General features: G+C 43.2%; 1 protein-coding gene across 6 annotated transcripts in view; it reads left to right on the forward strand.

Annotated features, from left to right (window-relative positions):
• AIG1 (androgen induced 1) overlaps nt 1-20,858 on the forward strand; it is a 193,019-nt gene that overhangs the window by 54,757 nt on the left and 117,404 nt on the right. For all 6 annotated transcript variants that reach the window (XR_010561292.1, XM_065400696.1, XM_065400701.1 and 3 more), the window contains exon 3: nt 15,403-15,504. Coding sequence is in view for 5 of the 6 variants with exons in the window: in XM_065400696.1 (XP_065256768.1) it covers nt 15,403-15,504 (102 nt within the window). In the remaining variant the exon portion in view is untranslated. The remainder of the gene's footprint in view (nt 1-15,402; nt 15,505-20,858) is intronic.

Raw genomic sequence — 20,858 nt, forward strand, 5'->3', positions numbered from 1 at the left:
TGACATTCTTAGCAAAAAGGATAAATGACTATGAAAAAAGGGGGAAATGGGAGCACACTTTTGTCACAATTTAGTTATCCTGAAGATAACTTTCAGTTACTTTTTCATTTCATTTAAAAAAAATAATCCACTGTTGAGGCATCTGGATTCATGATATAAATAAAATGTACTAACACATTAGGACAGGTGTGGGCAAACTACGGCCCGCGAGCCGTTTTAAGCTGGCTTGCCAGCTCCTGCTGGGGAGCAGGGTCTGAGGAGAGCACTACACGGTTCCTGGAAGCCACAGCATGGCCCCGCTCTGGGGCGCAGCTCCCAGAAGGCACGGCATGGCCCCGCTCCGGGGCGCAGGGTCGGGGGCCACACTACACGGCTCCCGGAAGCAGCCGCATGGCCATGCTCCGAGGGTCGGGGGCTGCTCCGCGCATAGGAGCCGGAGAAGGAACATGCCGTTGCTTCCGGGAGTTGCTTGAGGTAAGCGCCACTCGGAGCCTGCACCCCTGAGCCTCTCCCTGTGCCCCAACCCCCTGCCCCAACCCCGATCCCACTCTCCAAACCCCTCTATCCCAACATGGAGCACCCTCCTGTGCCCCAAACGTCTCATCCACAGCCTCACCCTAGAGCCCGCACCCCCAGCTGGAACCTGCATCCCTTCCCGCACCCCTGCTCCAGCCCTGATCCCCCTCCAGCCCTCCAAACCCCTCGGTCCCAGCCCAGAGCACCCTCCTACACCTTAAACTCCTCATCCCCAGCCCCACTCCAGAGCCAGCACCCCCTCCCATACCCCAACCCCAATTTTGTGAGCATTCATGGCCTGCCATACAATTTCTATTCCCCAATGCGGCCCTCAGGCCAAAAAGTTTGCCCACCCCCTGCATTAGGGTCTTGATCCTGTAAGTCTTTGCAAGTATGAGATGGGTTGGCATGTAGACTGTTTGGGAGTCGAGCTGGATTCTTTCTATATCACACATCATCATCAGTGATAGAAGTTCTGCCCTCCATGGGTTTGCACAAGTGTAACTGACTGGAGTTTGCTAAACAATTCTGTTGATGATGCAAAAGATAATAGAATCTAGCGCTCTCCCTGTTAGCCCTGTTGGCTCTTCAGAGCTAAGAGGAGTAAAAACATGTTTTTGTCATTAAGGTGCACAAGTTCTTAAGAGCGAGCAGAGTAAGAAGGCGTTTGAGTACTTTTCAGAGTAAAACTGCTCTTCTACTGCACTGAAATCAATGGGGCTTTTGCCATTGACTAGAGTGGAGCAGGACTGGGCACTTTAAGCATGACGAAACTCAGATTGCCAGTGCTTTCCACCCAAAACTACAATTTGGCCCAGGTTTGTCCAAAACTTGGATCAGGTTAGCAAAAGGTTTGTGTACCTTATAATAAACACAGGCTGTAATGAAACTGGAAACCATGCCTCGTTTTTTGTTTCATTATGAAAGTTTGCCAGTTCTAATTGCAACCTTGTGAACCACTGTTCTACTTGTATTGATGGATCTTCTAGCTAACTGTATGAGGTCTCATTGTTGACACTGTGTATAACAACTAGGCATCTATTGTAACTTTACAGTTAACGCACTAATTTAAAATATCGAATTTTATATACTTCGGCAGGCTTTGTTAAAATCCTTGGTGTGATATTTTAGAGTCTAGTCCATGAAGAAATACACAATGCTTGTGCAAGGTTATAAAATATAAAACACATGTACAGCATTGTATAGGTGTTCCCTTCCCAAAACACCCAGTTGGTAGCCTTAAATTACTTTACTTACTAGCCACTGCTAAGGGTAACTGCTGCTATTTATACTGGGTTAACTAGCTGCAATTTTTCTTCTATCACATAAGAAACACACAATAATAATTTAATGTATTTAAAAAAAAATCTGGAAATAAACAGGCTTGCAAAATATCATTTTTTACAATTATATGTTGAGGAAGATTGGGAGTTATGTAGTCGTTGTGACTGTGACTGGTAACAGATGCTTTCCCTACTGTTCTTACTAGAAAAGAGCCCCTTAAGAACAGCACAACATTATTTTTAAGTTTTTAAGTGATTCTTTTTGGGAAAAAACCCCACAATATAAGCTTTTACACACATCAAGAGACACATTCTCCTGCTTTTTTCTGGCTCTCTCGCCAGCTATTCAATATCCACAATGCCGCTTGTGATACTATGTTTCTCTCTCCTCTGTTTTAAAACTCTGTTGGCTTTTGTGTACTACTTCAGTACCTCCTCTCATCTTCCCAGCCCTGAAACTTTTTAAGACCATTTGAGGCCTCCTGTGAAGACATTAGCTACAACTTCTGTTGGCAATAGCAGCAGTTTCTAAGCATTCTGAGTTATATCTATTTTTTCTTTCAGGAGTTACTTGTGCCATCTGTGAAAGAGGAGCTAGCAAGTATTGTAAGCACTCTCTAAATGAGATGTACAAATGAGCATTTTCTAAATTAACCAGTTCCTAGGGGATACACATTACACATGGGAACTAGCTAGGGTTAAAACACACACAAATTTTGTGTATTGTCAAAGGAAAACGAGAAAATAACTAGCTAAGTATATTGTAAAAATAGTCTGTCTCTCTCTCTTTTTTTTTTTTTTTCCCCTAAAGGTGACCTCCAGATAGGGAACAAAATGTCTTTGCTGCATTTTTTGCTCTTAATTTTGCACAAAGAAAGCCTAAAAGGATTTTGTTGTTCCTCTCTCTCCTGGCTGCTGGGAGACAAACAGCAGAGCCTCTGAATGTAACACTGGCCTCAGCCGCCAGACTCAGACTTTACTTTTCTGAATGTCTGGTCCCTCACCAATCCAGGGTCCCTCCTAAAACCCGACTCTTTCTCCTGTTCATCAGTTACCACTCACTGTGGTGTTAACCAGGAGGGAGAGGGATGGCAAAATATAGGGAGGCAGATTCTGGCACATTGTCTTGAGTGGGGCTACTTGTAGAATAAGATACTATGCAGTGTGATTACGGGTGTGCCCACAAGTAGCGTAGGTCTAATGCCACTATTGTTCTGCCAATATATATATATATATATATATAAGAAAATATGCAGTGAGGTCTTTATATGTCAGAGGCTGTAGAGAAATTATTATAAAACAGAGTGTCTGCAGAGAAAAATTAAAATTCCCTAACTTCCCCTATTCTCTCCAACAGCTTCCTCCTTACAGAAAGCAGTGTTGGAAAGCAGGTTTCCTTGACAAGCGCCCAAATAACTCTCTACAGGGCTTCTCAGTGGTTTACATTAGAGGCATGTGGGAATCCCAAAATAGAAAATTAAACAGATGTGAATAAAATGCTAATTAGGTTTCTGATTGAAACCAGAGTGGTCATGCTTAAAAACTTGTCAGTTGCCTTACACATCTAAATTAATGTTACATAAATATTTTGCATTATTCTGTGCTCTTTATATGGAATAATTCATATATTGGAGTAAAATTATTCAAGGTAGAATTGGAAAGTTTTTAAGTGCAATAACTGCAGTTCTGAGAATTATTCTAAATAATTGGCTCTCAGTTTCCAGCTTTCTAAAGTCTTCAAGATGGATTGTTCTGAAAAATAGATGAGAAAGCAGCTTTCCACTCCCAGGTCAAACAATGATGTGTGTAGGGGGGGGGGAAACCCTAAAAAAACACAGCTTTTTATTTATAGTGCCTCTCCTCATAAATAAGTATCACAGTTAAGCCATCTGGGAAGCCTGGTCAGCATCCTCCTTCCTCCCTACAAAACACAAAACCAACCACCACCACCCCCAAGTAAAACACAGCAACAACAGCAATGGAAACAATGGCCAGAAGATATGCAAAACCTTGCCTCTTTTGTGTTATGTTCTTTATTTCTCCAGCTGCTCAAATGAAACATGAGCTGTTTTAGGAGCATCAAAAAAAAAATACACACGAGCTTGTTAGATGGAACCAATAACCACCACTGACTACCTTGTTGTCCTTTTTAATAGGACTTTTAGTGATGGATTTTCTGTTTTTATTTAATGAAACCAGAAAATAATGGCCCAATTTTGCCGTTCTTACTCATGGTGAGTAGCAGTTTATTCCATGAATAGTCCCATTGGACAACATTCTGATACCTTTACTCCAGTTAAGTAGTACCTTATGGTACTATTCAGTGTGAATCAGAGTATAGGAACCTGATCCATTAAATTAATGGTACTGTTTGCATACTAAAGTATTTCTCAAAAGACCTCATTCCTATTTATGCTAAATTCATTTTTCACCAACCTAGCAGTACAAAGTGGCCTTAAAGTGGCAGTAAATTACACTGCTAGAGCAGCATGAAGTAGCCTTAGCTTAGTGAGACTACGAATGCATCTCAAAGCGAATAAGGGCATAAGTGTGGCAGAATCTGTACCAATGTTTTTAGTTTATCCCTCTTGTTTTCTGTTTGTTTGTCACAGATCACAAAGTCTGCCAAGTTTTTATGACTAATTCAGTGTTTTATGTAAACTGTATATGGCAATATCATTGTGTTTCTTGTAATTCATGTAGTAGAAGAAGGTGAATAGGCATTTCTAGATGATCAAAATTATGCTTTTGTATTTTCAAGAGATCAGCCTCTTCCTGTGTATATAAAAATACCCTTTTCCCTAGTCCTTCCTATTTCGATAATTGTAAACAAACTTTTGAAGGTTTATCATTTATCTTTGGGTATGCTATAGTTGGCTTTAAAAAAAAAAATTCTTTTAGCCATACACACAACTGACCTATTGAGAATTTGCTGGAGGAACACTGAAAAGATCACTCCTGCACAAACCTAACTAGTAATCATTCTGTCTTAGAAGCCATGCATGGAAGAGATCTGTAGGTCTTCCGGACATTTTAAATCCTCTTCCCCTGTCTTCTAAGTCTAAGAAAATTACTGCAGATATTTGCCAGATGTCCCCATCTAACCCCTTCCCCACCACTAGCCTATAAATGGCAGGAATTGACACACTGGAACAGACCAATGTCCTAGTCTGATATTTTGCCATCAGGAGCGGCCAATGCCAAATGCTCCAGAGGTAAACTTAAAACTCTAAGGCCTGGTCTACACTAGGAGGTTATGTCGAATTTAGCAGCGTTAATTCGAATTAACCCTGCACCCGTCCACACAACGAAGCTATTTATTTCGACATAGAGGTCTCTTTAAATCGATTTCTGTACTCCTCCCCGACGAGGGGAGTAGCACTAAATTCGACATGGCCATGTCGAATTAGGGTTAGTGTGGACGGAATTCGACGCTAATAGCTCCGGGAGCTATCCCACAGTGCACCGCTCTGTTGATGCTCTGGACAGCAGTCCGAGCTCGGATGCTCTGACCAGCCACACAGGAAAAGCCCCGGGAAAATTTGAATTCCTTTTCCTGCCTGGCCAGTTTGAATCTCATTTCCTGTTTGGACATCGTGGCGAGCTCAGCAGCACTGGCAACGATGCAGAGCTCTCCAGCAGAGGTGACCATGCAATCGCAGAATAGAAAGAGGGCCCCAGCATGGACTGATCGGGAAGTCTTGGATCTGATCATGACTTACCATGGGGCGATGAGTCCATGCTTTCGGAGCTGTGATCGAAAAGACGGAATGCGAAGATCTACGAGAAGATCTCAAAAGCCATGACGGAGAGAGGATACAGCCGGGATGCAACGCAGTGCCGCGTGAAAATCAAGGAGCTGAGACAAGCGTACCAGAAGACCAAAGAGTCAAACGGACGCTCCGGATCCCAGCCCCAGACATGCCATTTCTATGAGGCACTGCATTCCATTCTAGGTGCGGCCGCCACCACTACCCCACCACTGTCCATGGACTCTGACGATGGGGTATTGTCGACGGCCGCTTCCTCGAAGCTGTTCGCGGACAGGGAAGATGAAGAAGGAGATGAGGAGGACGAGGCAGTCGACAGCGCTTTCAACGCTGATTTCCCCGACAGCCAGGATCTCTTCATCACCCTCACGGAGATCCCCTACCAACCCTCCCAAGGCGGTAACCTGGACTGTGAATCAGGGGAAGGATCAGTAGGTAAGTGTTTTAAACATTTATTTTGAATAGAATAGGCATGGTATGTTAGCAATGGGTTTTTAATGATTAGTTTGCCCTAGGCGCTTAACTTTTTAGTCCTTGCCAGTGCAGCTACTGGAAAAGTCTGTTAACATGTCTGGAGATAGAGTAGAAATCCTCCTGGGACATCTCCACGAAGCTCTCCTGGAGGTAATGTGAAAGCCTTTGCATCAGGTTCCTGGGGAGAGCGGCCTTATTGCCTCCTCCATGGTAGCAAACTTTTCCGCGCCAGGCTAGCAGCAGGTACTCCGGTATCATTGCCTGGCAAAGCATGGCGGCATACGGCCCTGGTGTTTGCTGGCATTCACGCAGCATGCGGTCTTTCTCTGTTTCCGTAATCCTCATCAGAGTGATATCACTCATGGTGACCTGCTTTGAATTAGGGGAATTTTAGTATGAGGACTGATTGCCTGTTCCTTTAAATAACTGTAACCGGCGGTTTACAGCCACGCGGTGGGGGCGGGGAGGCGAACCGTTCATGCTGAGCGGTTCGCCGGCAGCATGCAGGGATCTTTCCCGGGGACAGCCGCGACGGGGGTTGGACAGGGGCAGAGTTCATGCCAGCCGGATCGCTGGCAGCGTGCAGGGATCTTTCCCGAGCCCAGCCACGTGGTGGGGGCGGGGAGGCGAACCGTTCCTGCTGAGCGGTTCGCCGGCAGCATGCAGGGATCTTTCCCGGGGACAGCCGCGACGGGGGTGGGACAGGGGCAGAGTTCATGCTGGCCGGATCGCCGGCAGCAGGAACTGGCCGACGCTAGGAGCATTGCTTGGAACGTGAAAGGAGGGCACTGCTGTAAATTAAGCTTTAAGCAGCCAAAAGTCTACGGCTTACCATGGCCGCCTGCTAGCAGAATTCCGTTGTCCGGCCCCGCTTGTGTGATCTGTACAGCAAGACCCCAGGCACTCAATGTGAAGACAGAAAATTCGACCTTGTACTGAGTGCACATGTGATAGGTACTGTGCATGGTCTTGTTCACAGACTATATTCATTGTTTGCAAAAATGTATCTTTTTGAGGAATTCACTCCCTTTTTCCCATCCCACAGCTGCGAGTGTCTCCCGAGCTACCCCGGCATCCCCCTCCCAGAGGCTGGCGCAGATCAGGCGGCGTAAGAAAAGGACACGGGACGAAATGTTCTCAGAACTTATGGTCTGTTCCCGAGCCGAGGCGGCACAGCAGACCCAGGGAGAGGGAGAACATGTCGCAATACCAGCGATCACACAGTGAACGGGAGGACAGGTGGCGGCAGGAAGACCAACAGGCGACTCAAACGCTGCTTGGACTAATGAGGGAGCAAACAGATACGCTCCGGCGCCTTGTAGATGTTCTGCAGGACCGGAGGCAGGAGGACAGAGCCCCGCTGCATTCTATCTCTAACCGCCCTCCCCCGCCACAAAGTCCCATCCCCCCCTCACCCAAAGTCCCAAGAAGGAGGGGCGGCAGGGGCCGTGAAAACAGTCACTCCACCCCTGCAGACTGCTCAAATTGCAGAAGGCTCTCATTCCCAAAGATTTGATACGTCCTTTCCTTCCCTCCAAATGCACCTCACCCAAGCCCCCTCCCAGTTTCATCCCCTAACTGTGTCGTTCTTAATAAAATAATACGTTTCTGTTAATTACTGTTTCCGTCATGTTCTTTTAGAGGACAGTATGTTTGAAGGGGGGAAGGGGGTTGGTAATTGGAGAGGACAGTCACCTTTACCAGGGTACAGACACGGGGGCAGGTCCAGCAGCAGGGCACATACACAGTGCAGTCACTAGTTACCCTGGTCAGTCTGGGAGGTGGTTTTCATGTTCTGTGTGGGGGGGCTATGTGAGTTTGTGGCGGGGGAGGGCGGTTACAGATCTTATGCAGCGGTCCTTAGCCTGGATGACAGAGCCACGCAGCAGGGGATCTGTAACCGCCCTCCCCCGCCACAAAGTCACATAGCCCCCACACACACAGTCCCGAAAAGGAGGGGTGGCAGGCTCCATTGAAACAACCAGTCCACCACTGCGGACCGCTCTAGGAGCAGGAGCCTGTCATTCCTCGAGTTTAGAAGCGTCCTTTCCATCACTGCACCATTGAAAATTAGCCCTTCTGGTTAATGTACTGGCTGGCCTGGTGGTCCGGTCCCAGGATAGGGATGTGAGTTCCATCTATAGCCCCACCGCAGTTTGGGAATCCCATCGCAGCGAAGCCATCTATGATCACCTGCACGTTTCCCAGGGTCACCACCTTTGAGAGCAGTAGCTCATCGATTGCGTTGGCTACTTGCATCACAGCAACCCCCACGGTAGAATTGCCCACTCCAAATTGATTCGCGACTGACCGGTAGCTGTCTGGCGTTGCAAGCTTCCAGAGGGCTATGGCCACTCGCTTCTGGACAGTCAGGGCTGCTCGCATCCGGGTGTCCTTGCGCTTCAGGGCAGGGGACAGCAACTCACAAAGTTCCAGGAAAGTTCCCTTACACATCCGAAAGTTGCGCAGCCACTGTGATTCATCCCAGACCTGCAGCACTATGCGGTCCCACCAGTCCGTGCTTGTTTCCCGGGCCCAGAATCGCCGTTCCACAGCATCAACATGACCCATTGCCACCATGATGTCCACGGCACGGCGTCCCGTGCTTTGTGAGAGATCTGTGCCCTTCTCAGACTTAATGTCCTCACCGTGCTGCCGTAGCCGCCTCACCCGATTTCTCAGCATCTGCCTCTGAAAAAGGTGGATGATAAGGCGCGAGGTGTTGACAACGGCCATAACTGCAGCGATGATCGCAGCGGGCTCCATGCTCGCGGTGCTGTGGCGTCTGCGCTGTCAATCACCAGAAAAGTGCGTGAACTGATTGCCCGCCGGCGCTTTCATGGAGGGAGGGCGGGAGGGAGGGTTGAATGACGACAGTTACCCAAAACCACCCTCAACACATTTTTTGCCCCAGCAGGCATTGGGGGCTCGACCCAGAATTCCAATGGGCAGCGGGGACTGCGGGAACTGTGGGATAGCTACCCACAGTGCACCGCTTCCAATGTCGACGCTTGCCCCGTTAGTGTGGACTCACAAAGTCGAATTACTGTCCTTAGTGTGGATACACACGTTCGACTTTGTAATATCGGTTCCACAAATTCGCTTTAAGTAAAATCGAACTACTCTCGTAGTGTAGACATACCCTAATTGTGCAGTTCTATCCTGTGTAGGAAATTCCTTCCTGTAACAGGATGGCTTGCCCCTTATTGGCTGGAGGGCCTGGGGTAGCTAACCCAGATTACTAAAGAGACACACCTGGGTTGGATCAGGAAATTCCCTGTAAAAAGCAGTGGGTGGCTGTAGTGACGGGGGAAAGCTCAAAAAGCTATGACAGAGTTTGCAGAGAATGAGGAAAGGCTCCTACAGGGAAAACCCTGATACAAGGGGATTTGCCCCAGGCAAGGACATCTGGCAAAGATCCAGTCCCAGCAGGGGAGAGACTGCAAAGGCCTCAGGCAGGAAGGCCTAGGAGGAGTAAGAGAAATCTTGTGTTATGTGGACTTATGAATGGACTTTATTTGAGATTTTGTGTTTTTTTGCAATTTATAAACCCAAACTCCAAGGATGTGTATTTAGGACCAAGAAAATGCCTGAAGTGAAGTTTTATTTGAACTGTCCAAGAGGAAAAACTGAGGTAGGCTGCCTGTAGTGTGACCCTGGGCCGTGAGGGGGCGAACAGGAGGTGGCTGGCCCACTGACTTCCCAATTCCTCAGTTCCTGCCCTTCCTCAGTTCCTGCCCTTCATGACTTTCTTGATAGGCCTTTATCAAATGCATTTGGGTTGAGTGTCAAGTGGTGTAAATAGGTGTAGCTCCATGGAAGTCAATGCTATGCTAGTTTACATCAGCTGGGGATTGCCATAATGAAATTTCACATTTATATAGTGCCTTTTGTCCTGAAGGATCCCAAAGATCCTCACAAACCATACACATATAGCACCAATTTACTACAGCCACCTTGGAGAGGTAGCCAGAAAGCTAACATCAAACTGCACAACAATGTGTGGAGAAGAAATTTTGCCCAAGGTTACAGGAGAAAATCTTTATTCTTGCAAAAAGCACCAGAGGGTCTTTTTGTCCATGCGGAACAAATAAAGCATCCAGTTTTCCCTAGAAATCACCCAGGAAATGAGTGAAACTTACTTGTACAGGTTATTCAGAATCAAAAATACACAGTAAAAAAAATTATATTGTGTTCATTATTCATTTATATGGTAGTTTTTTCGGTTATGTGCACATAAACAGCAAATTACACAGTTTTGGCCTCCCTCTGTCAGTTTGTCTTTGTTTCAATTTCTTTTGTTTTACTAATGTCCTTGGTGACTCAAAAGGAGAAATAATAAACAGTTTCCTGATTCATGCTTTAAAATTTCCCACTCAGTAGTATCTTGTGTTCTTTCTGTGTTACTTTCTGAAGCTTTAAAGCTGAGGGGGAAATTGATTGATGGTTTTTTTCTGAAGTGGAAGAAGGAAATTGTTTCTTGGGCCTTAGTAACACTTTTGCCGCTGCTGTGTATTGTTTAGTGATATTGAGTTGCATATTACAAATCAGTTACTCCTTCTCAAAGAGAACCCAAGGCCCACTTGAAAAACTGAAGTGCCCACTTGTCTAGAGTGTACGTAGAATACAATGAGTAGCAAAGAAGGGTCCTTCTTGTGAATTTTATGTGCTATTTAACTTTCTACTGACTATCGGAGTGGTATTGTCTGCAGAAGGGGAGAGAAGGCATTAACATAGGCAATGATTTTGCCATTCTTACTCATGCGATGCAGCTCCTTTCTCCACAAGTAATCTCTTACTGTTGCACAAAAATAAAGGTGGCAGACTCAAATTGGCAGGAAGCTTAAGGGGCACAGGCTAAAATGCAGCCATGTGACTGTGACAAATATGGCAATTTCCTGCAATATCCCTGAGAAGTCTTACTGAATTAAGTTTAAGTAGCTTTGCAGTCCATTGTATTAAAAATGCAAAATTTATGTATCATTGTGGGATTATATGTAACTTCACTGGGGGCGGGGGAGATGTGACCAATGTGTTGAGCTTCAAAGGCCCATTTTAAACAATGTGTCAGACAAGAAGGAACCTTTACGACAAAGCTGACTGGATTTCCTAGGAAATACTTGGAAGGAAGTAAAATCCCACCTCCAGACCCAATCATTTGAAGGGGTAGGATAGGGTTACCAGATAGCAACTGTGAAAAAACGGGACAGGGGGTGGGGGTGATAGGCGCCTATATAAGAAAAAGTCCCCAAAAACGGGACTGTCCCTTTAAACATGGGACATCTGGTCACCCTACCTATGGGGAAACCCATTGTCTGCTGATTACCTGTTACCAGAATCTGAAGATCAGAGCCCTGAGTTGCATAAAGGAGGGACTCTAAGATTCATGGGGGTGTCAGAGCTAACAGCTGTTATGAACTTGTAACCACAGAAAAACCCCTTGGTGGGGTTTGAAGGGCTGATCACCTGCCAGAGCCCTTGTTGGAGTTGGGGGAGATCTGGTGAGCTCATTAGCATGTGTTTAGGTTCTCTTATTGTTTTAAATATATGTTTTCTCTGTAATGCTCTTACTTTAAGAATAAATGTATTTGTTTAGAAAGGACTGTGTGATAACTTACAGCTTCAGGGAATTATACTATTTATAACCTCTGAGGAGAAAGCAAAGTAGGCCTGCTTAGGCAGTCTGCATCGCTGGGGAACTCACAGTGTAGGTAGGAAACTGTGCAGTCTGAAGAAAGAAAAAAAACTGGTCAGGAGGGAGAGAGACTTGGGTCTCTGTCCAAGAGAGGTGGTGGCAGAGGAACCGGAAGCCTAGAGTATGAGTGCCCTTGCTGGCCCACAGAGAGGGAATACAGGTGCAATTGCTCTGAACTGTGACAGTGACACCCTCATAGAGGCAGAGTCTCTGCAGCGTTAGCATCTGCTTTGTGCAGCAGAGTTGGGGAAAGGGAGAGAGCATCCCAGGGAGCTGATTATAGCTGCCTGGCTCTTTGCTACAACCTTGAGGCAGAGAAACTTGGGAGCAGCTCTGATTTGCACCAGTTGGCCTTGGTATCCTAGGAATAACATGGAAGCTGGGGATTGCTGAAGTGCATGGTGCTCTAGGCACTGCTTCTTCCCACTCCCATCGTGCCCCTTCTGGCTCCTGAGATACTCCCTTTGCAAGGGGCTGCAAGGAGGGAGGTGTAGAAGCAAGTTCTAATGTCTCTTTGCCTACTGGGGTCCCATGCCAGGGGTATCCCCAGCAGGGAAAGTGAAGGAGGTTTCTGAGGTTTGTGCCATTCTGCCTCAGCTATATAAGGGAGCATACAAACTGCTATGCCTCAAACTCTCCCGCCCCCCATGCGTGGCCAGCCCATTGTGCTGGCCAGTATATAAGCAGGGGCGAGCCATGGCTCCACCTGCTCCCTGTCTCTCCCTTCCCCATTCCAGTGAATTGTTCCTTAGGGGAAGAGAGGGGAGAAGCGACTCAGTATCACTACCTGTGCTGCCCCAGTTGGGCAGGGGTTGCAATACATGTAAATGGGGAGCTCATTTTCCCCTTCCCCCTCACTGAACAGCCACATGAAACCTAGCTGAGTGTAGCCCAAATTAAATTACACTAATACCGATATAAACATTCTGATATTGAAGAGAATTTTAAACCTATTTAGAACTATCAAACAATTGCTTATTAATCAAAGCAAGACACAAGGGTGGCTAGGAAGCTACGTAAAATGTCCTAGAAATGAGATTTTTCTGTTGTCCATATTAATTCATAAAAAAAAGTTGGGGTCAACCACTTAGAGACATTGACCAACCAATGTGAGAAGTATTCCTCCAATTAAAGAGACTTAGGTCAGTGTGGCAGCCCTGAGTCCGAATGTCCTTCTCTTTGTTGGTTTACGTTAGAACTGTAATGTTTTATTTTTTGTGTCTTTCCTTATGTCTGCCTGTGGTGGTGCTTTTAAGCAGCATTTACCGTCTGTAGCTCCAGATGGTTGCAACCAGCTATGTTGATCTAATTCTATCCATTGGCTGACTTTGGTTAAGAGACAGATGGTTCCTCCTCTCTCTTCTTACTTTTACCTTATTTTCCTATCATTTTACTTTGCCCCATGCAAAAATCCCAGACCCAAGTGTTTGCCAGTTTAGCTGGATTCATTCTAATATGTTTCAGCTTTACCCTTGGTGCCACTGCTTGATGTCGGATTTTCTCCATACAGAGTGCTTTTGAGCCTGGTTTTCATGCTACATATGTTTTGATATCCCAGTTGGTCTTAATATATTCTCAGTGACCCACTGCAATACAACGTGACTTCAAGGAAGTCAAAAAAATTGGGAAACTTTGCCTTATTTCCCTGTTGTTCAGCTGTTCATATTTTGGAAGTTAAGTGTCAATAGGTGTGTAAAAAGCTCTGTGATGCCAATACCAATACTGGCACAGAGGAGAGACTTCTTGAAGAGCACTTTACACTTTCAGTATTATGCAGGCTGTCCATCATAACTCATTTTTTTCCTGGCGCCTACGCACAAGTTGAAGGGTCCAAACTTATTTTGAGCACCGAAAGCCATCATAACAGATGGGAAAGTGTGTTGGAAACTAAGGAACTATGTATTGTATGTGCACTGAAGGAACAATTTACCAGTCTAGATCATTCAAATGTCTGTCTTCCTTAAGCGTACATATCTGTGGTTAGGACGAGGTGCCACTGGTAATCTGTAACCTAAATTTTAACATCCCAAAGCTAGAAGCATATGAAGTGAATTATGCTCATCCCATCCACATCCACCGATAATTTGCTGACCTTGAAACACCCTTGCCCCCATAAATCCCACATTCCTTGTTCCCACTCCTTATTCCCCAAAAACCATTCCTCACCCAGCACAATTGGACACACTCCCATTGAATTCAGTGAGAGCTGCACCTGCTTGCTGTAGGGCTAAATTTGGTCTAATCTCTTCTGCACAGAGATCCTCTAATCTCTCCTGAAATTTACCAGTGAAAGATCCCTGGACCTGTTGTCAGTTTTTTCTGTAGCAAGTGATAGCCCTTTTATCCCTACAGGACTGTGAACATAGTTTGAACTGAACTCAAATTAAAAAGAAAATAGTGTATGTACAAAGAATTTAGTCCTATGTTTTCTTTCCAACATTCAGGGTTTTATTAAGTTAATCTAACACTAATATTTCTATATCGTTTTTACTTTATTTTAGATAGACTGCATTTTCAGCAAGGGACAATACAAATTTTAAAAGCAAGGAGACCTTAAGAGGTTCATAATATAGACAAAGCTTCGATGGAAGCATAACCTACTTTTGTGGTGTGAGCCAACAGTGAAATCTCCATGGCTGACAATGGCATGTTCAGAACAGTCGGAATCAGGGGCAGCACTGTTAAATAGTAGAAAAAGAAAATGGAGCTAAATTAATGGTGAGCAAACCTCAAAAAATTTAGCAGTTCCAGACTTCTAATACTTATTGCTTTCAGTTAGGATAAAAATATTATGAGAAAAGCCTTTCGGTGTTTCTACTTCCATAGTCTTGGACAGAAAGAGAAAATGCAGAGGTGGGTCAAAATAAAAAATGTTAAGGAAAGAAGTTCTCAGTTCTTTGAACTTCAAAAGAAGTTAAAAGGTTTTATGCAAGCTTTAGCTAAAGGTTTAAGCTAGTTTTTATTTTATTCAAACTCATTCTTCCATCCTCAGGTTAGAGAGAGAGAGAGAGAGGGGAGAATGAATGCTCACTCTTTGGGCGTCTAGTAGGTTGTCTCTTTGACAAGAGCCAAGATGAGTTTCATATGGACAAGTGAGTAGGATGTTGGAAACCTTTTTTTTTTTTCTTTTGGACCTCTGTGCATAAATTCTGTGAATAATGCTTCAAGAGTTAGATTTATTTTTTGGTTAATGTATTTGGTTGCCGAAATGGGACATAAGAAGTGGTGGCCTTCTATTCAAGGGTGAATTTCACCCCATATGAACAGAGCCTTAATACTCTTGATGTTGGTATATGCTGTATACCATGTGAGATTTCACATTGTTTTCTGTGCTGTTAGTGGTAAAACATTATTAATATACCACATCTACTACTAAAATATAGTACTCAATTGTAAATTGGCCCCAAATATGTAACTAAAAGTTATTTTTCCAGTCTAAATGTCAAAAACAGAAAAGAAAAATCATAACTTTTGAGAATGTAAAGAATACTCTAGACCACACTGATAAAAAGGAAGACTGGGTTTATGAGCAATAATGTCTGTCTGTCTGTCAATCTTTAGCTTCTAACTTGTAGAGATATGAATAACTAAAATGAAAAAGGGCAGTGAAATCAGATAATTGACCATAAGCATTTTTTTAATTGTATTTTCTTTCCCTCCTCAGTTTGTTGTGACAATGTTTTGGAGCCTCTATATTTATGACAGAGAAGTGGTTTACCCAAAGCTTCTTGATAATTTTATACCATCTTGGCTGAATCATGGAATGGTGAGTATAGTAATGCATGCACTTTCTTGTGTAACCAAAGCTGTTAAGAGACTGGTTTCACCATGTAATGGTTCATGCATGTCTTGTACTAATGTCTGTAAAATTCTGATGAAAGAGCACATGATAAGGAAGGAAGTTGAGCAAATATAAAATCTGTACATACTTTAGTCCCTTATTCTACACTCAGAATGGACTCCTGCATCTGCCTGGAACCTCCACACAGAAGTCAGTGAACGTGGAGGCCAGAACTGGTATAAGTTAGCATAGTTTATGGCATTAAGCAGATTTATACTAGCTGAGAATATTGCCCTTACTGGTCAAAGCGTATGATTATTAGGCCTATTGAAGGAATCAGTATGATTATATCATTGTAATTTGTGATGAAACCTGTTTTAACAAAATGCTGGAAAATGAGAGAAGCATGTTCAAGAAATTAAATTAATTTCCATGGGCCATACCGTACCCTTGTGTATGTTTAAAAAACAAACAAAAGTGCTAGCTGCCTAAGTATGCCAAAACTGTGTAGCAGAACCTATGTTAGATTATCCTTTTGAAAATGTGGACGTGTGTGTGGTTTTTTAAAAAATGCTATTGGAGACAAAATGGTGTATCTGCCACAGTACAAGGGGCATATCTTTGTCCCACCCCCTTTGCAAGAGGCAGTGATATGCCTCTGAAACAGTAGGATATTCTTGCTAGCCTTCAACTAATGTGGCATTTTGTGGATGAGGTAAAGCATTTGATTAAGAGCCCACTTTGTTACCAGGCGCTTACTGCAGTACATGCAATACTGAACTCACAGATTTCATGTTTGTTTCACACATCTTGTCTGACTGGGCCTGTGTGAGATATTTTATGATACCTTTCTGTTGGCATCAGAGCATGGCAAACCATTTGGCACTGTTAATCTGTAGCTACAGCAGAGGCCATCCTTCAAGGAGTATGCACCACATGGCCAGATCAGATCAGATCAGAACTGCTCACAAATGTCGATCTTGATTAATTGTTTCACGTTCCAGGGGTGTATGCAAACTGGCTATAGTTATTTATTGTTTCCCTGTGTATAGGAAGCAGCCTGGGAATCACTACTGCTAAACAGAGCTGTAACTTCTGCCAGATACTTTGCCATGTTATATGCTGGTTTTAGAGGGAATGATACGATGTAACATGCTCTCTTGTTGGTGGATCTTCCCGTGTCTGTTCAGACCTCCCCCTGTCAGTTCTGAAGTCATCCACTAAGCACTCACAAAGGCTGCCAAGCTGTACATACATTCATATTTTCCACACAGCATCATGCCAACTCTGAGGACATTCCTCCCAGGTGACATTCTGCATACTGAAAATGCCTCACTTGCGACATTTTTTCATGGACCTGCATTGTAAAGCAGATGATAATGTATGGCCCTGTGTATTCGGGAAGTCTCATCATCCAGACCACAAACCTAAAGGGCAATTCAAGCCCATGTTGTTCTGAAGAAATGTAGATTTGCTGAAACATTTGAAAAGAGGTTTTGTTTAAAATCTTAGCACATTGTAGCATTTGCTGAAATGAACTGCATGCAAACGTCTGGGACATTTTTTATTTTCAACTTTAAGTATTGTAGAAGGCACTTTTGAACGTCTTTTGTGAAGGAATTGTTTGCCTTGTCAGTCTCTATTTATCCAAGTGTTACTTTGGCTGGGTCACAAGGGAGGCTTCTTGCTGTTGGGCTTTTCACCATCTTTTAATCTAATTTTATCTGATGTTTTACCCATCATATTATCTTCACCAGCTTTCATTCTAATTCATTCTGATGAGTTGCCTATCAGAATATGAGGTTTGGGGGATTTTCCTCTGGAGAGAAATATCTTCTGCTCTTAAAGTACCCTCAGTGTATTAGCACTTTATTTATGAGCAGGCCTATTGTTTTGACATGGGAGGTTTTAGGAAGTGTCATGGAGGTGTTTTTGGTGAAAAGGGCAGAAGTCATGGCAATATAGTTTAGAAAAGTCAAAAGTTAGAGGCATTATTTTGTACCCAAATTAAGTTTATTCTCCCAATTTTTAGTACATTTTGATAACTTTTGAAGACAAGAGTTGCTTTATTGGAGCCACGCTTTATAAACCAAAGCCCGTAGAGAAGACTTACAACCCCCAAAGGAATTAAATCTGTCAGTGAAAGTCCAATAGAGAGCAGTTGATGAGTTCCTGCTCTCTATTGGCCTCCCATTCAACCCAGTGGCACAGCACTCAATGCTCAACAGCTGCCTCAAGTGTTAACAACTACAGCTGGTTGGGAAATGCTATGAAACTAAACCATTTGCAGTTTGGGGGTGGCGGTTTGTCTTAAAATGAGAGAGTTTCAATCAAAATGAAAATTTTCCACATACACGAAAAATTGTTTTGGTTGAAAAGCCATTTTTGTTGTTGTTTGGACAATATTCTGACAACTCTACTTAACTCCCAGTTAACAGCCTATCAACCCACCCTTCAACTTGCAAAAATTCCTTAGTGGGAAAAGTTATGGATATGTTTGTTTGTTTTTTTTAAACAGGAGCAATCATGAAATCTATGGTTACCTTGGTAATCACATAGGGAATCAACCCTGATTAATTATGATCAGTTGTAGTATGGGCATATATCCAAATATTTGAGGATATTCTTATTTTAGATCCTAATTAGAGGTAGCTGGGGGTTCTTCCTTGGTGCAGCCCTACAGAGGGAACAGGAATTGATCACTGCTCCTTCTTATGCTAGTCCTACCTGGGGTTTTTAGCCAGACAGAAATAACTGCATGTAGAGCAGCTGAAGGAGGGCCTGTTGATGCCTTCTGACAACAATAAAATGCATCTATAATTTATTATGGAGCAGTGGTAGGAGAGCCTAAGATAAGGTTGGCGCTTTCATCTTCTTATAAGCCTAATTTTTCATTCTCTTTGTATCTTCCCCAAAAATAAACTGATCCCCCTGACATTTTTTGGGCAGCCTCTCATTCCAGAGTAGAGTTAGTTTCTCTCCTTCCCCCCCCCCCCCCCCCTCCGCCGGGAATATTACCAAATATCAGAATAGGAAAAGTATTTTGCAAATGTACCCGTCTTTCAAATTGTAAACATTTTCCTGACTGGCTTGGCCTACAGACTCTCCATTTGTTTTGTTTCCCTTTGTCTTGCTGAGACTGTTAAGGCTTTTTGGGGGGGGGGGGGGTTAAGGGGTGAGTGAGGGTGAGAGGTGACAGGCCCAATGGGGAAGAATTACAAAAATATGTAACAAATAGCTTCATAATAAAATAAACAGCACAGCAGGATAGACAGAAAAAGGGTTAAGAAAGAGCCTATTAAAGCAGGGATAGAAGTTGAAACCTTGGGGAAGGCCTTGAGAGGAAGGAGGAGTGTTTTCTCTGTCCAAGTCCAGGCCAGAGGAACTGGAAACTGATGGTATTGCTCAGTGGTGCTGGAACAATTTTATAGTGGGGATGCTGAAGATGGAAACCATGTATTTGGGTTGTTATTACCACTTCAAGCCGGGGTGCAGTAGCACTCCCAGCACCCCAAGTTCCAGCACGGATGGTATTGCTATACTGCTTAAAGAGACTTCGTAAGTGAGAGATAGTTTGCTCTTTCACTATCATTTGTTTTGCTCTTTTTTTTAAATTTTTGGAACCAGTCTGAAGAGAGCCTGAGTCCTGACTCTGTGCATTGGGTCAGGAAGAAATGCTCTGTGTAGATTTGTGTGGGCTTCAAAGTGTTAGGTTACAATATTTTGTTTCTCTCCTCCTTACCCTCCCTCCCCATTTTCCTGTTATCTTCAGCCACAACGTGTCTCAGCCATACAGAGTGATTTTCATGTGTACACAATGCAATCTAGCTAACACTGTTTCTGAACAACAATTCTTCACCCTTTAAAGAAAACAAATGTTAGACTGTCTAGAAATGAATGTTTACGAGAAACACCCAATAAATATCCCACTGTTAAATAATCATCAGTCACCCACCCAACCTCGTTGTTGTCCCTGAAATTTGCTGTAATCAAAGTAACAAATTACTAGAAGATTATAACATTGTCTATTCTGTCAAGGGATTTAAATTTCTCATTTACTTTAACACTTAACATATATAACACCTTTACTCTCTGCAAAGAAAATCTAGATGTGTTATATGGTACAGAATATAATTAATACATATAAACTTGCAATGCTATGTACTCTATGCTTATATAAGTCCACAACATCATACGCTGATTAACAGCAGCTAGTTCACTCACTCATAACAAATATTCTTCTATTCCACCAACACATCACATTATTAAAACTTGTATAGAATTCAGACATAATTTAATGTAACCTGGGACTGTATTTCTTTAAAAAAAAAATACAAACATCTAATAAGCAATATATAAAATCATATATATCCAGCAGCATATTTCCGTTGCAGAACAGAGCAAGGGAACAAAATTAAGTCTGGGTAGGCAGAAGTGAAGTGCAGTGACAGTGAATGATGAAGGATTTACATGGAGACCCTATTCATTGTGTCCAAATGTTTGGGTTTTGAAAGATGAAGAATTTTTTAAAGGGAAGTGTAATCAACTACTGTTAGATATTAGCTAGACTCCACTGAAACACACTTAACATTAACCTGTTTTTAACAATTTATTTTTTAATAAAATGTGGTATTTCAGGACACTTTACACTTAAATATTATTCAAAATAACTATATTTTTAAGAGAAGACAAGGTAAGTGAGATATCTTTTATTGGACCAATTTCTGTTGATGGAGTGGACAAATAAATTTTAAGAACAATTGAAAACAATGGCAATATAATGTTTCTTTAATTTTTAAAGCTGTACTAAACTGGCACTGTGAATTAAAACAGGAAGAAATAGTAACTGGACCATATTTGGTTGCCTGGGGGAGGGATAGCTCAGTGGTTTGAACATTGGCCTGCTAAACCCAGATTTGTGAGTTCAATCCTTGAGGGGGCCACTTAGGGATCTGGGGCAAAAATCAGTACTTGGTCCTGCTATTGAAGGCAGGGGGCTGGACTCGATAACCTTTCAGGGTCCCTTCCAGTTCTATGAGAGAGGTATATCTCCATATATTATATTAAATATCTCTGTTATCCATGCTAGTTGACATATTTAGTACAGTATTTGATTTGCTCATGTCTAAACAGTAATAATCATTATTGATGCTTACATCACATACTATGGTAAAGAGGACAGAGTACCTAGATTGAATACAGTATGTATGATTTTTGTTATACACAGAAATTTGTGTAAGACAAAACAAAGAACTAACATGAAATAGTGATCTCACTGAAGTCAATACCATTGACTTTAGCAGGCCAGGATTTGACCTGTTTCATTTAGTGAAGTGAAT

The sequence above is a fragment of the Emys orbicularis genome, chromosome 3 (genome assembly GCF_028017835.1).
Source record: "Emys orbicularis isolate rEmyOrb1 chromosome 3, rEmyOrb1.hap1, whole genome shotgun sequence".
NCBI lineage: Eukaryota > Metazoa > Chordata > Testudines > Emydidae > Emys > Emys orbicularis.